The sequence below is a fragment of the Rhipicephalus microplus genome, chromosome X, assembly GCF_043290135.1.
Source record: "Rhipicephalus microplus isolate Deutch F79 chromosome X, USDA_Rmic, whole genome shotgun sequence".
Taxonomy (NCBI): Eukaryota; Metazoa; Arthropoda; class Arachnida; order Ixodida; family Ixodidae; genus Rhipicephalus; species Rhipicephalus microplus.
In genome coordinates, this window is record NC_134710.1 from 365,802,434 (window position 1) to 365,814,483 (window position 12,050).

Here is a 12,050-nt window from a genome sequence, read left to right on the forward strand (position 1 = left end):
GGTTTTTCGTCTTTCTAATTCACTACCAACTCTTCAAAACAACGAGAGAGTTGTTAGAAAACTTTTTTTTCTCGTAAATAATAATTTCAAGTCTAAAATTGCGCATTAGATTGTGTTAGTGAACACAGATGGTAAGCATAGTTGTGTAAACAACTTCTTACGCAGTATTCAAGAAGCTTCCCTTTCTTTTTTTCTGCTTACGCATGCTGTCACTCTTTCGATGCTGCCTTTTGTCCACCCTGGAAGTTTCTTCAGTTTCTGTAGTGTCTAATGTCAGGTATACGCAATATTTAGTTATTTCAATATTTACATCGTACTTTATTTGGTCCCTGCAGAGGCTAAAGTGTTTTTTTCTTCCGATCTTTACTTCCAGTACATTCGTTTCCCATTATGGAGATAATAATAAACATTAGTGTGCACACTCTTAAGTATACGAGTCATATATGTGGTGTTGCGATGATATGGAATTATGTAATACTACGTCCAAGAAACAAAACAGAAAGCATTGTTTCGACCCAAGCTCAAGCACCGCATTTGCAATGCAGCTCGAGCTTGGAGCTGCGGCGGCACCTCCACTGTCCGGGCAGTACAGCGCCTGTGCGATGCGCATTACGAAAGGGCTATTGGCGTATTCAAGGATTACACACTTCAATAAAAATTTTACTCCATCGCGCATATATATATATATATATGTGTGTGTGTGTGTGTGTGTGTGTGTGTGTGTGTGTGTGTGTGTGTGTGTGTGTGTGTGTGTGTGTGTGTGTGTGTGTGTGTGTGTGTGCAGCTGTGCGTATGCATAGTAATGTAGTCCCACAACATATGTAGTAGCAAGACAGGTGATAAGCTCAGCTGATAGCTATCATATTCGGTAGTCTTTTAGTGCTTAATTCTCCAGCGCTTCAATGCCGAGCTGCTCGATTCAACGCGAGAATATTTTCTGAATTCTGCATGTGTAGCCGTGTCTTTGGAATGGAATAGCGAACAGCAAGGGGTACTGATTAGGTGGCATTGCGGGGCACAGAAATTGGTCTTGTGTAACGACTACCGCGAACGTTATCAATCATCAGACGTTAATGGAGTGCGGACGCAAAATCTAAACTTTTTCGGCATGTTGGTATACATAAAATCACGGATGTGGAGAACCTAAGCAACAGTGTCAAAGTGCTTGGAAAAGCAGCGATTATGTGTTTAACACTTCTATCGTGAAAAAGCACCTTGTTTTCAGTATTCAAGAAGCAGCTTCTCAGTGATGCGTCAACACAAGTCTGACGTCACGAAAATACTGAAAGTCAAAGAATGCAGTACCAGCTTTATCATTTACTGTGAGTCGTTCACGTAAACGAAGATAAGTAATTTATCGTCCAGCGACTCTGACTTTGATTTTTGTTATTTAGGCTGCACGCAAGAAGATGCAGACTTTACAAATCAAGTGAACTGTGTGAATTTGTCGTGATAATATCTATTGTGGTGGAATGTGCTTGCAGATGCTAAGTGATGGAAACTTTAAAGTCAGAGTAAAATATTCCAACACGTGTTGTCTCACGCTTGTGTACTGAGACAACCGTACCCACGAACAGGTTGACAGCTTTAATGCAAGCGCATTTGATTGATATGTGGGGTTTAACGTCCCAATACCACCATATGATTATGAGAGACGCCATAGTGGAGGGCTCCGAAAATTTCGACCACCTGGGGTTCTTTAAAGTGCACCCAAATCTGAGCTCACGGGCCTACAATATTTTTGCCTTCTTCGGAAATGCAGCCGCTACAGCCTGGATTCACTCCCGCGACCTGCGTGTCAGCGGCCGAGAACCTTATCCACTAGACCACCGCGGCAGGACTTAATCCAAGCAGATCGACCCGCCACGGTGGTCCACTGGCGTTTGACTGCTGACCCGTGTTCGCGGGATCAAATCGCCCCCACGGCGGCCGCGTTTTCGATGGAGGCGACAATGCTCGATGCCCGCGTGCTGAAATTTTGGTGCATTGAGACCCCAGGTGGTCTGAATTTCCCGAGCCATCCACTTGGCGGTCTCTCAAATTCATATGGTGGTTTTGGGACATTAAACCCCAACAATTATTATTTTATTGTAAGTGGCCTGTCTCATGTGCTTCTTTTGAGTGCGTGCACAAGCGCTGCACTTTTCGTTAACGTCGGTTATATGGTGAGTGAAGCTTTGAATGCCTTCTTCACTGCCACTCTCCTAATCACTCGCTTTATCGGCGTGCGACAAGGTTTACCAACGCAATTCAAGTGATGTACAGTTCGGACGCGTCCGCGATGGCGCATCGGTTGCCTCTTTTGTGTGTGTGCATACAGTTCCGAATTTTATAATCTTTTGCAGTGTCAAGTTTGGTGTAAAGTCCGAACCGGTAGCATGCGAGCAAGAGAAAGCATGTGAGTGGGGGACGAGAAACAACCTAGCATGGAGGGCACGGAGGGCGCATATGATAGCATCATCCCACTTGCGAGAACTGCACATCGATTGGTTTTCATTTCAACACGAGAGCAAACGTGCCGCCCGTCTTTGCACTGCCGAATGACCACGGACGCCGGAGACGCCAGAGAAGGGGGGGGGGACGTAAGGGGTTGTCATCGTTCAAGCAGCAAGCGTGAACTTTAGAGGGACTGACATTCGGGCATGTTGAAATTAGTTATGCATATTGAAAGGGCTGGCGCGAAAACAAGGGCAGGAGTGCTTGCTTTTTGAGAGTTGGTTGAGCCTAAAAAAAGAGATATGCGGCTAAGGGTTAAGCTAAAGGACGAGGTTCTATTCCATAAAGTTCTGAACAAACAAAGTGGCCTGGTAACATAAATAACCGCCTCAAACTACGCGCGAAAGTGAAACATGAGGTAAATAATGTTGATACAAGAGGAAAAAAAACAATTATTCATAGGCACTTATGGGCGCTTTGACACGAACGCCCAAAATAGGCATTTACAGACAGAGAAAAAATGCTCTAAATGCTCTTCTTAACTTCTAACTTATGGTCATATATCAAAACGGCGCGATAGGAGAGCAAGGAACAAAATAGGCATTTCACCATTATCCAATATCTACCCATCATCGCGTTCATGAATACGTATTTGTAGTTGACTAACAGTGTGGTTGTCGATGACGGAGTAGTTGGGTGCATAGCCGTGCGCTGGGTCCCCCATCAGGGGAGGGGGTGAAAGTTCATCACAGCGCTCCCCGCTTTCGCCACCGTCCTCCTAAGTCTATATTTGGGACAGATTTAGCGTCTGCCCCCTTTTAGTTGACTAGGTGGGAAGAGAGTTCCCCGCGCGCACGTTAATCGTGTGCTGGTAAATGTACCCGCTGAATGAAGACTACCCTGGAGAGAGTTTTTGTGCAACTACCCTGGAAAGAGTAGTTGCACATCCTTACTCTGCACAAAACAATTAGGCGACTATTTAAAGTCTCTTTAGTATTTGAGTAAACCTTTTTTTTTCTTTTAAGCGACAGCTGGTATGAGATCATAACAAGGTGCCTTATTGTGCGCCGCGCCACCGGCGTCTTTAACTGCTATCGCACGAGATAAAAAAAAAACACGAAATAAGAAAGCATATATCCAAATTAGGAGAACGTTCAAATCGTGGTCCGCTCCATGCCCAGTGTTCTACCATCCAGCCATGCAGTTTTTTTTTCTAAGACACGCCGGTGCTAGAAATTGTCTTGCACAAAAACCTTATACAAGCGTTATGTCGTGAAGGAATGGCGTTGACTTAAGCAATGTAATGTGTAGAATAATGAAATAACAACCAGGCGTTACAGAATGCGAATTGTGTAAGTAGGCAATACATCTTGTCAATTGCATTATGAGTGGGTCGCTGAATGCTTCCAACTCAATACAAAGGGCTAGGAGATAATTCTTTATTTTCGGCAGCCACCGAATAAATAATTCAGTAGTGGGTACTTTGAAATCGCGCTTGCATTATAGTAACGCCAAGAAAGTTTGCAACCCGTTTTAAAAATGGTGCTCTTCCAGCTTTCGCTTTTACTGTGCGGTGCTTCCAGCGCAGGCCTGGCGTTTCTACCATAAAAAAATGTATTTAAAGATTGGTAAAATTCAATGTTTATACTTGATGGGCTTCCTTTGCGACGAGTATGCACTTGTTTTCTCGGTAGGATCTGGAGACACTAGAACAGGGGAATTCTCTCAAACAAAGCACCCGCAGCCTGTGATAACTTCTGATGTTTTATAGGGCTACTCTCAATACTACATTTATCTCGTATTCGTTTCATTAAAAGAATAATTTGGAGCCGATTGATACATTTGATAATGTTTTAATGAACAAATTACAAATTAAGCAAATGCGTAAAAGTATTTAAAATCAACAACATAACTTGATTCACCATGGCGGTTTATGTAGATGACGGGTGGACCAAGTTTGATGTTCCGGGACAGCGTCGTGCACACGTTTTATTTTCCACTGTGTTTGTTAGGCGACCAAATAATCGCATTTTGAGATGGCACTGGACTTTTCCGTACACAATTTCTTTACAGGTCAGGCACTGTCCCTTAGCTTACCTGTTGCCGGGGTGACCGTGGTCAAGATGGCGGGGCTTCTTGAGTAATTGTAAACGCTTTTTCGCAAGCAAGATAACGCTGCTTAGCGAGCGTCTGCCACCTCTAGGTCGCGGGCCTTCCAGCCCGGAGCCCCCCACCCCTATGCCAGGAGGAGCACGGTTGCCGGTCCACGCTACCTTCCCAGAGCCCGCCTGCAGCCCACCCGACTCCACCTGATCCCGAGCGGCGTCTCCCCAGGCTTAGCCGCAGATTTACCAGAGTGCAGCTCGACTGCACGCTACTAGTTTTCTACAAGTCACGCCCCCTTCTGCTGGCGACAGCCCCTCCAGAATGGCGGCCCCTACCGACCTACCAGTGCGGGAGAACTGCCTCCTCTTCACAGCGCCGGACGGCGACGTATCCCTTGATGATCTTATAGACGCTATTGAATTAGAAGCTGGTGATGATAGTGTTTTTGTTATGCAGCATATGGGCGCGGCCAAGTTTCTCGTCTGTACACGTAACGCCAGCCAGGCAACAAAGTTAATGGTGGCGGAAGGTTTCAAGGTTAATGGAGTAAGCGTACCGGTTGAGGCCGTCGGGCCGCCGGTCACGTTCGTCAACGTCTACCGATACCCCGCCTACCTGTCTGACGAGATACTTGGCAACGCCCTAGCACAGTACGGTAAGGTGCGGGGCATCTCGTTTGCTACTGTGGCCACCCGCCAAAATAAGTTGAACGGCGTCAGAGTCGTAAACATTGAAATGAGTAAGCCGGTGCCCAACTTTGCGACGATTGCGGGGCACCGGGTCATGTTCGAATATAGAGGCATGAGGCGGGTGTGCGTGCGATGTAGTGAGGTGGGCCACATGGCGACCGCATGCTCCGCACCATACTGCAAACGATGCGGAACTTTCGGTCATGAAACTGAGGGCTGTTCAGCCGAATGTAAGCGTTGCGGGGGTCACCACGGAACGAAAGAATGTTTTAGGAGGCGCTCTTGTGCGTCAGCCGCTCGTGGGTTCCCCTCGGTATCGGACCTCGCGTCGAACTCGGTCCAGCCGAGTGGCTCCCCGTCGCAGAAGCCAGGCGAACCCCCCTCTCGTTTACAAGTGCTCGTACCCAGGACCACGGCCCGCGCCCCCCAAGGCCTCCCTCCCCCCAAGGCCACTAAACGGATGCCAGCTTGCTCACAGGAAGCACCACGGCAGATTCATCCGCCAACGAGGAAGACAAGCCCGAGAAGACTGACAATGCCGCCACCATGTCATCAGAAACGGAATCGAGCGACCTCGAAACCGTCTCGGCCCAATCGTCCCCGTCTATGCCATCCGTCCCCCCGTCAGTTCAAGATGAAGGCCACAACTTCCCGGCGCTTGCCGAAACTTTAAAGAGAAATGAGCCCCCCCCCCAACCGCCTCCCAAACACCCGTTAACGTGTTGGCCCGAGTGTGCGCCCAGGACTTGGAGGACGCTACCAATGACCCCGCCAGAGACGAATTGCCCATCGTGAGCAGCGGGTATTACGCGCTCCTTGACGACCAAGACCGTGCTCAACTAAACCAGCCCCTCTCCTTTGAGCCCCCCTCCGGTAAAGCGTCGCCCTACACAGACAGCCAATTTGACCCACTCGCGTTCCAGCGGGTGCCAGGCCGCGAGCTGAGAGCTCGTTCGCACTCGTGCCGACGCCAGGGAGAGGAGAACAGGAAAGAAACGAGAGGGAGAGCCACAAGCAGAGAGGCGCGACAACGCCGAATTGGGCCAGAAGCGACGGCGAGCGACAGCGATGCCCCACCGAAGGCGAAGACGCAGAAGCTCGGCCAAAGCGCCGCAGGCAAAGGGGAACCGCCCCCTAAAGCCAGCGAGCCGATCTGATAACACCTTCGCTTCGTTACAGACGGCAGTGCCCGTGCGCGCCGGCGCCGCCGTTTACCCTTTCCTGTTTCACTCCCCCATGCGCTGCCCTCCTTGGCACCACCCCTCCCTTCCACACACTCACGTACCCCCCTCGTTTCCACTTCACCATAGTGCGACTGATGGCTGACCGAATCTGTTTCGCCACTTGGAATGTTCGCGGTTTCCGCGACACGACGAAACAAACCGCGGTCGTTTCCTTTGCAAAAGCCCGCAGCATCGACTTGTTGTTCATCCAAGAGACGAATTTCCGATCCCCCCTCGACGTCCCTCGTTTCCGCAGCCTCTGTCACGTCGATGCCTTCTTCTCATTGACGAGGACCAGGTCATGCGGGGTTGGGGTTGTGTTCGTCACCGGGAGGTTTAGGCAAAAAGCCGATTGCGTGTTAGGCGCTGACGGCCGCACATTATTGCTTGACATCTTCATCGATGGGCAGAAAGTCCGGTTTGTGAACGTGTACGTGCCAGTAACTAGATCGGAGACGAACCCCTTTTTCAGGGAGCTTGGCGAGTACCTGCTGGCCCCCCTCCCGCACGTAGTCCTTGGGGACTTTAACTGTGTGGTCGACACTGTGAGGGATATCCGGGGACCAGGTTGCGGAGGCTCAGCCTACCGTGCAAAAGAACTGATCAAAGTTCTCGAACGCCTCCGACTTTCAGACGCATGGGTCCGCCTCCACGACGACTACTTCGGCCCCACCCGCGTGTCGAGGGTCACCGCTAGCCGGCTAGACCGCGCGTACTTACCGGAGCTCCTACTTCCATCCCTAACAGCGTGCGAGGTGGTCCCGTTGCCACCCCCTCAGGCCACTCTGTCTGATCACGCGCCACTGCTAACAACCCTCCGTGCAAAGCCTGGCCCCAAACCAGCCGACGCATCGTGGCGCCTGGATTCTGCACTACTAAAGGATCCGGTGTCTGCACCACAGATCGAGACGCTCATAGAGGCCTCGATTAGAGCATCCCCCCACGTAACATCGACTACCTGGGACGACCTCAAGGAGGCCTGGAAGGTGCTCCTCCAAGACGATGGCCGTAAAAGGAAAAAGCGCTTGACGTCCCAGATGAACGAGTTACTGCGCAGAATGCGTATCATTCAGAGTGCTGACACCCTCACCTCCTGTACGCGAGATTACCTAACCTCGCTCAAGGTGCAGTACGAACGGCTTCTTCGGGCAGCTACTGGCGAAAAGCGCACGACTTGGGCCACCTCGAACGAGCGGCCAGAGGTAGTCTCACGCGAAGTAAGTGGAAACGGCTCTGTGCGTATTGCAGAAGTAAAGCGCCCAGATGGTACCCTCGCGACAGACCCGGTCGAGATCGAGGCGACCTTCTTGCACCACTTCTGATAGCCTTTCGCGAGCCGGACGCCACGATGATCGTCTCGGAGCCAGCGTCCCTGTCGGAGCTGTGAAAATTCCTTAAGCGTCTGGAAGAGGATGAATGCCCGACTATGTGCGGCGCAGCGACGTTACCAGAATTGAGGGCCGCTATCCAGTCAATGCCACCTAACTCGGCTCCTGGTGTGGACGGCCTCACTGCGGGCTTCTACGCCACCTTTTTCGAGAGCCTATGTGAACCGCTCCTAGCCATAGTCAACACGGTCCTCGAGGGACACGCGAAACCTGCCTCCTTCGGCATGGGGCGTGTAGTCCTCATTCTTAAAGAAGGTGCACCGCTGAACGACCCTGCTTCTTGGCGCCCGATCACGTTGTTAAATGTAGACTACAAGATCGTAGCGTCAATTTGAACAGCCGACTAAAGACCTTTCTGCCGGATATTATTGCTCCACACCAGGCTTGCGCAGCCCCGGGCAGATCAATGTTCACCAACCTGACCACGACAAGGGACGTGTTCCAGTACGCTTCGGAGAAAAGAGTCACTGGAGCCTTTTTTTCACTTGATCAGGCCAAGGCTTTCGATAGGGTCAGGCACACCTACCTGTTCGAAACCCTGCGAGAGTTTGGCCTACCGGCAAGCTTTGTACAAGTGATAAGGCTCCTGTACTCAGACCTCAGGTGCCACGTAGTAGTAAATGGCTCCACGACGGACACCTTTCAGTACACGAAAGGGATCAGGCAGGGGTGCCCGCTTGGCCCAACCCTCTTTGTACTCGCGATAGAGCCGCTACTTACATCCCTGGCAAGCGATGCGCACATCCGGGGCCTTCCTCTCACAGGAACTGCGGACCTGAAAGTCCTCGCATACGCTGACGATATCTCCCTTTTTGTGCGAGATCCAAGCAGTCTCGAGCGCTTTCACCAGGTATTCGCGTCATACGCCCTAGCATCAGGTGCACAGCTAAATTAGAGGAAGTGTAAAGTCCTCCTAATCGGCCATTTCCCGGCGCACGTGATCGGCAACTTCGAGGTAGTCACCGCTGTTAAGGTCCTCGGTATATACTTTTCCAGCGAGGGAGTTACGGCCTCAACGTGGTCCCGAGTCGTGGACAGGGCTGCACAAGTGTCAGAGAGCGCTAGCGTACAAGGCCTGACGCTATACGAGAAAGCCGTAGCCGTCAAAACAAGCATTTGCGCCCTAGCCTCGCATGCGAGCCGAATAGCGGTGATGCCCACAAGAACAGCAAGCCAGTTGACCAAACTCATTAATGCATACCTCTGGGATGGGAAACCGCCACCATTGAAGCAAAACTTGCTACAACTGGCAGTGTCAGAAGGGGGTCTCGGCCTACCACATGTGTTGACCACGACCAGAGTCCTGGCCCCGAAAACCGCCCGCATGCTCGCGCGCGCGAGCGATTACCTAGGGCGCAACCTACTCCTCTACTGGAGTGGAGTGAAACACGACTGGCTGGATGCAGGCCGCCTCACCGGGCCCTTTGCTGAGGCACCCGCGCCCTTCTATAAAACGGCGTCGGCTACCTGGCGCATGTTGAGGCAAGAAGTGCCCGAAGGCGATGTGGATGAGGACCAGCCAGCGCGCAACGTTGAAGCCATCACGCGGAAGCAGCTGAGCGACACTGAACAAAAACGAGCCGAGCACGCGAAGCGCGAATTACTCTCGCTCCGTTACGGCACCCCCCGTGATGCACAGGATTTCCTCCTGAAAAAGGCCTGAGCCGTCCTCCCCACCAGACAACGCCTGCATAAATTTGGAATAGTCCCGGATGCACGTTGTCCAAACTGTCACGCAGTTGAATCGCAGGATCACGCGTTGTTCCAATGCGTGGCGGTGAAACCCATGTGGCGGATGGTAGCCCACTCCTTTGGTATCCGCCCACCTCCTTACCACAAGCGCAACAAAGGTGCCTTCGGCCAACTTGTGCTGATCTTCACGATGCTAGCTATTTGGCAAAGGAGATCGCTAGCGGAGGCGCGTAGAAAGCCTGTCCGGAGCGCGTTTCCGGTAGTCTCGCGTATCCGGCGCTTGCTATGGGCCCACCTATCCGGCGAACTCGAGGCCAGCGGCGAGGAAAACTTCCTTCGTCGCTGGCATACCAAATTCTTTTTTCTGAGGAATGGCAAGCTAGCCGCCCCAATCACTACCTGGTGACCCCCTCCCGCTCTCTAGCGCATGCAGAAGGAGACTTGTATATATATATATATATATATATATATATATATATATATATATATATATATATATATATATATATATATGTGTGTGTGTATGTATATCTGTATCACCTTTTTCATTTCATCACCCCATTGTCGTTGTTATTTGTAATCGATTCGGGCAAAGTGTGCTGGTCGACACTTGAGTTAATTTTTGTATAGCGCTTTCTTCATTGATTGGCGCCTTCAGTCAGTTTTTTTACGCGCAGATTGTTGCTGATGCCTTATTTGGGGGGAGACAAGACCCCCCCCCACTCCCTTGTACCCCCCCTGCCCCCCCAGCCTCAAGGCCTCTTTTATACTTCCGGGCATGCACTTACCGTGTACGAAAGCAGCATTGTTGCAGGCGACAAAAAAGAAATAATACCTAGAGTTGTACAGCGCTAAGTCGCTACTTGTTCCAACCGCGTGTTGAGAAGACCTACCACCGTGCATGATTGGGCCTGCTGGAGCACCACGCGCTGTACAGTAAATAGAGGGGTACGTTCCCCCACATACATTGTACCTCGGTAGTGGTGCTTTCCTGATTGTACATGCACCCTTTGTAGTCGTGAAGCTCGATGTTTTTGTCATGTACTTTATCCTTGGTTGGAAGTCAATAAACTTCTCCTTGTTGTTTGTTTCTAAACATACAGTGCTGCTAACTCTAGGAAAATATCCCTAGTTGGGACGGCTTTAAGCTCTCCCATAGTAGAGTACTAAGTACTCTAAATCGTTAACAACTTATTCTAAACACAGTGATGTTTTCGTAACTTTAGTCGATGCGGCCTCATCCAGTGTGAGGCCCACGGGACGGCTTTCTGCTCTCCTATAGTAGAGTACCAAGTACCTTAAATCGTTGACCACTTTTTTTGTAACCTCTCTCCCTCTTGTACATTACTGTTCACTTAATATCAAGACGGCTCATACGAAGTACTCGAAATCGTGAAACAAGTTTGAATATCTATTTCAATGATCGCGAAGGGTCGGGCGAAAACGGTTCAAAATTTATTGCTATAGCGAGATTAGCATGAAGAGTTATGGGAGCTGCGATTGAAGCGCGATCATGTGTGGAGGGAATAAACACTAAAGGCTGGAGCACACCGGCGACTAGCCGCGGTCGCCCGACCATTTGCGACTGGCAACCAAATTGCGAGCGACGTTCACACCGCCAAGCTTTAAGGCTTCATGCGAGCGATCAGAAGTCGCAAACCCGGAGAGTCGCGTACAGATCTCGTTATCAACGAGAACTTGGGCGACCGGCGACGATCAGCTGATCAGATACGGAGCCCGCTGAGCGCGACGCGTTTGCTTTTGACGGCTGTGTTTGCATAGCGTTCTCCCGGCAGCATCATAGACTTCGAGTCGAGTGATGAAAAAGAGGTTGTGGCGGTGCTGGTGTGCTCAGCCAACGTGTCAGCACTGGCAGCACGAAAACGTTCAAAGCAAGCAAGGCGGTGGTGGGTGAGACCATCCTTCGCTCGCGAGAAGTGGCTGGCCACACAGGGCGTCTGATTCTCGACCTGCGCTCACACGACGAGGAGTATTTCCGAGAGTAAGGGTATGGTTGTTTTACGTGCTTATAGGGTAGTGCGTAACATGTTATCTCATCCTTTTTTTGGTGGTTAGCTTCATGCGGATGCCGCCACGAACGTTCGATACTTTGCTCGAACTGCTGCGCCCCGCAATATCCAAGCAGGACACAGACTACCGGCCTGCAATTTCGGCGCACGACTGCCTGGCCATGACCATTAGGTAAGAGCGTGTGGTCTGAAGATTAATATGCTGTGGCTTGCGGCTGCGCTTCGCTTGTAAGGAAGTTTTGCTTGGGTGGATAGAACAAATTGCATTTATGACGTATACGGGCTCGATGGTGCAGTCGTTACTGCGGTCGGCAGTTTACGCGTAGGTGACGGGTTTGATTACGGCCGCATCGATCGTCTTTAGGTGGAGGCGAAATGCACTTAAGTTGGCGCGTTTGTTGCGCATGTACGTTAAGAGTCTCAGGTGGTGAATATTTGAAAACCATCTGTTGTGGCTTATTGCGTAATCAGTACGTGGTTTCCGCT

General features: G+C 50.7%; 1 protein-coding gene across 1 annotated transcript; it reads left to right on the forward strand.

Annotated features, from left to right (window-relative positions):
- Positions 1 to 8,248: 8,248 nt before the first annotated feature.
- Positions 8,249 to 8,737, forward strand: LOC142775369 (uncharacterized). The gene has a single exon (XM_075876734.1). It carries the CDS (start codon positions 8,249 to 8,251, stop codon positions 8,735 to 8,737), a length of 489 nt encoding a protein of 162 aa, XP_075732849.1.
- The last annotated feature ends 3,313 nt before the right edge of the window (positions 8,738 to 12,050 follow it).